At 49.5% G+C, this 3,879-nt stretch overlaps 1 protein-coding gene across 1 annotated transcript; it reads left to right on the top strand.

The window, feature by feature from the left end:
• The first annotated feature begins 270 nt into the window (after positions 1-270).
• LOC144703440 (omega-hydroxypalmitate O-feruloyl transferase-like) lies at positions 271-1,633 on the top strand. The gene is made up of 3 exons (XM_078575606.1): positions 271-666; positions 765-972; positions 1,026-1,633. Exons 1-3 carry the CDS (start codon positions 271-273, stop codon positions 1,631-1,633), a joined length of 1,212 nt encoding a protein of 403 aa, XP_078431732.1.
• The last annotated feature ends 2,246 nt before the right edge of the window (positions 1,634-3,879 follow it).

The raw sequence follows: 3,879 nt of genomic DNA on the forward strand, positions 1-3,879 counted from the left end.
GGGTGGATATCGTGAGAACAAGTTGGGTAAAAATAATATAGATACTTGAATTGACTCAGAGATAGCCCTCTTGGCCATTATCGCGTAAGAAATCATCTGTGAGACAGATCGATTGAACTGTACGGTTGTGGTTCATTTAAGTGGGCAGAGGATAGATTAAAATGATACGTCGGTTAGGGAGCTCTATCTCTCCCTAAACTCTACCACGGACATCTCGGATCTCCTCGTCCCAACCTAGAGATTGGTAAGTTCAAGATGGAATTCCCGCCGATGGACCCAAAAGTAGCACTGGATAAGACTTTCGCACTGAAGGTGATGCAGCATGAGCCATGTTTGGTGGCACCGGCCGAGGAGACGAAGAAAGGAATTTATTTCCTCTCCAATCTCGACCAGATGGCAGCCATGATGGTGCAGGCTATCTACTGTTTTTGGGCCGAAGACAAGGGAAATGACGACGCCGCAGAGGTATTGAAGGCGGCGTTGGCGAAGGTTCTCGTTCACTTCTATCCCCTCGCCGGGAAGCTGACTCTCACCCCGGACGGGAAGCTTGCCGTTGACTGCACCGGCGAAGGCGCTCTCTTCGTTGAAGCCGACGCTGACTGTGAAATAGAAGCCCTCAGGGACTTAACCACACCTGTCCCATCATCTCTGAAAGTCTTGTTTACAGTGTTCCCGGCGCGCAAAACTTGTTCCAGCTACCCCTCGTGGCTGCTCAGGTACGAAGGAAATAGCCCTTAGTTGATGTTATTTTCCGCGGGTTGAAGTTTCGTAAATCTTTACCGCTCTTCCAGGTGACGAGATTTAAGTGCGGGGGGTTTACGTTAGGTTTTGCCGTAAACCACTGCATGGTGGACGGCATCGCGGCGATGAATTTCGTGCATTCGTGGGCGGAGACGGCGCGCATGCTTCCGCTGTCGGTCTCGCCGGTCATCAACCGCACTCCCCTCGCGGCGCGCACCTGCCCAAAATCGAGTTCCAGCACGTCAAATTCCAGCATATTAAAGGCGTCTCCAATACTTCTTCAGTAAACGTAGAGGACCCGGCCTACCGTTCATTTTCCTTCGATTCTGAGAAGCGTCAGAGGCTTAAAAGGGAAGCTCTGGCTGATGGGTCTCTAGATGGGTGCACCACCTTTGAAGCGCTATCTGCGTTCGTGTGGAGGACTCGGACTAAAGCGTTGGGAATGGAGCCTGGCCAGGAGACTAAGCTCATGTTCGTCGTTGACGGGCGGACGAGGCTTGAGCCGCCATTGCCAAAAGGGTACTTCGGGAACGGGATCGTGTTCACGTATTCTATTTGTCTGGCCGGAGAGCTCGTTGAGAAGCCGATCTCTTTCGCAGTGAGTCTGGTGCAGAAAGCTATAAGGATGATCGATAACATGTATATTAGATCCTCGTTAAAATACTCATTGTTTATCTCTACTTGGACGAGTCTGGCATTTTATTTGACCGATTTCGGGTGGTGGGAGCCTCTGCGCTGTGGGCCAGCCGGGAGTGTCCCATTCAGAGAGTTCTCACTCTTCTCATCAAAAGACAAGGGAAGTACGGCGACTAGCGTGCTCATGGTGCTGCCCGCTGCCGCCATGAACACTTTTCAAGATCTGATAGAGCTCTATACGCCGGCTGCCTCATGACTTCCACGCATGTTATCGCATTTTACTATGTGTAATGAAGAGCGGTGTGTGTCTTGACACTAGTTGGTGAAAAGGGTTTGCTCTCTCTCTCTCTCTCTCTCTCTATATATATATATATCCCTCTCTCTCTCTCTCTCTCTCTCTCTCACACACACACACACACACACATAATTCACCATCATCTGTTGGTTCTTAGATTAAATGCCAAGGCTAGGAACCATTTATCTTGTATCCTAAATCAAACATTTTATAATAAATCCTAATGTTTGACTTCAAAATTTTGATTAGTCAGTTCATGTGAGGAAGGTCTATCATAGGCCCCTTAAAATCTAATTGACTCAATCAATCGTGCTTGCCAATTTGCACAAGAACGTGGTGTATGATCCCCTTAGGAACTCACTTTCTCAATTGTTGTTCGCTGCCCCAGATGTTCAACTTGGTTGACGATCTATGTGTACCATATTCTGAAGCTCGTCATGGTGGACAAGCCAATTTTTTTGGAAAAAGAAGGAAAAAGCGGCTAGACGCTGAAGAGACCCCCCATGACCTGGGAAGACATGTCACATAAGCTTAAGGATAAGTAGATCCCTAAGATCTATATGAATAGACTACTATTGAAATTGATGGGACTCAAACAAGGAAAGCACAAGTTGGCGATACATAGAGGATTTCGAAGAATTCCATAAGCGCTGCCGTTTTATCAAAAGTCCACAAATAGATATTTCATTCTTTCTGCATGGACTTAGACCAGATTTGGGTGCCCGACTACTGGAACAGAGTCCACCTACGGTTGATCAGGCTTATAACCTAGTTCCTAGTTGAGAGTAATGAATACTCCACGGACAATACAGCCCATGCATAACAACCTGGTCCCGGTCCACTTCCACAAATTCAACCGCAGCTACAACTGCCAGGACATCCACCATTACATGGGTGGATGAGACAGGTCTCCACTACCCCTGTAGCACTACTTCCCCAACAACTGTAGTGACAACGGTGCAAACCGCCTCGTCTGTAATTTCAACTTCATGTGCCCCGGTCGCCAACTGCGAACATATGCAGTGTTTTAAATGCAAGGGTTTAGTCACAATACACCCAAATGCCCTTCTGATGTAATACGATAATTTGTTGGGATCACACGGCTCGTATTACAACACAGTATATAATCGAAGGATGTAAAATGCTAGGAGATGATGGATAATAGTTGTGAGAAATCCAATGAGTTGTATTAAAGCACAGCTCATTAATCCGGGGATCAACTAAAGTTACAGAGTTCGACTAATTAGAGTTGGACTCCCAACATCCCAATTAGACTAACAGGACGACTAGATAATGGGGGGTATCAAATACCCTAGGACATTCACGTCATCTACCATTAGGATTAGATATATCAGAAGATATCCTTAATCTCTCAACAATAAGTGGCTAGTCCTATAAAAATGTATCGCTCCTAGGCAGCGGGACGCATAAAAGACAGCCGTGACACATATAATTTGACTGCTAGCAAAAGAGGAGAATTGGAACCTGGAAGGGGCGTAACCAAAGTCATGGTCGTGGCTGATGCGACTCAAGGTCAAAAGACCAAAGGCGACTAGCGGGGTCGTACGGGCACGTTGAGGATGCGCGGGCAAGCAGGTTGCAGAGTGGGGGGCGTGCAGGCGAGCAGGGCGCATGGGTTGCAGGGCACGTAGGCGCGCGGGGAAAAGCGCCCGGGGGAAAAGCGCGCCGGAGAAAACACGCGGATGAGCAGGTTAGCGCAAGTGCATGGGCCGTGCGGGGCATGTGGGGGTGCACCAGGCGCACAGGGTGTGAGGATCAAGCAGACGTGAGGGGGGGGGCATGGGCGCACAGGAAAAGCGATAGGCGGGGCCACGCGCCAAGCAGGACCACGAACGTGCGGACTGGCGAAACGTGTGGCATGCGGGGCGAGTGAGCGCAGGGGCGGCAAGGGCAGCGGTCATGTTGACGGTGGCTGCGGTAATGGTGGGGGCACAACGTCGGCGGGGGTGGTGGCGATGACACCTCAGGTCGTGGGTTTCTTGGGTCTGATCCTTTCAAGAGCCGTCTTCCTGAAAAATGCAACAAGTTGGACCAACGTGGATGGTGCGTGCATTCTTCAACAAGGCTCAAGAAGGCTAAACACGTTGATGAACCAAAACATGGGGACTGAGGGGCAGTGACGACGGTTGGACTCCACAAAAATGACGACGTTGTGGAGGGATGCAACGTTACTGCGAGACTCATCC

The sequence above is a fragment of the Wolffia australiana genome, chromosome 5 (genome assembly GCF_029677425.1).
Source record: "Wolffia australiana isolate 7733 chromosome 5, ASM2967742v1".
Taxonomy (NCBI): Eukaryota; Viridiplantae; Streptophyta; class Magnoliopsida; order Alismatales; family Araceae; genus Wolffia; species Wolffia australiana.

Excerpts from the sequence above, each read along its gene's own strand:
- LOC144703440 (XM_078575606.1), top strand. The coding sequence starts at position 271 with ATGGACCCAAAAGTAGCACTGGATAAGACTTTCGCACTGAAGGTGATG. Across the intron at positions 667-764 it reads CTCTGAAAGTCTTGTTTACA|TTTCGTAAATCTTTACCGCT; the intron begins GTGTTCCCGGCG and ends CGCGGGTTGAAG. Across the intron at positions 973-1,025 it reads GCGCACCTGCCCAAAATCGA|TAAACGTAGAGGACCCGGCC; the intron begins GTTCCAGCACGT and ends ATACTTCTTCAG.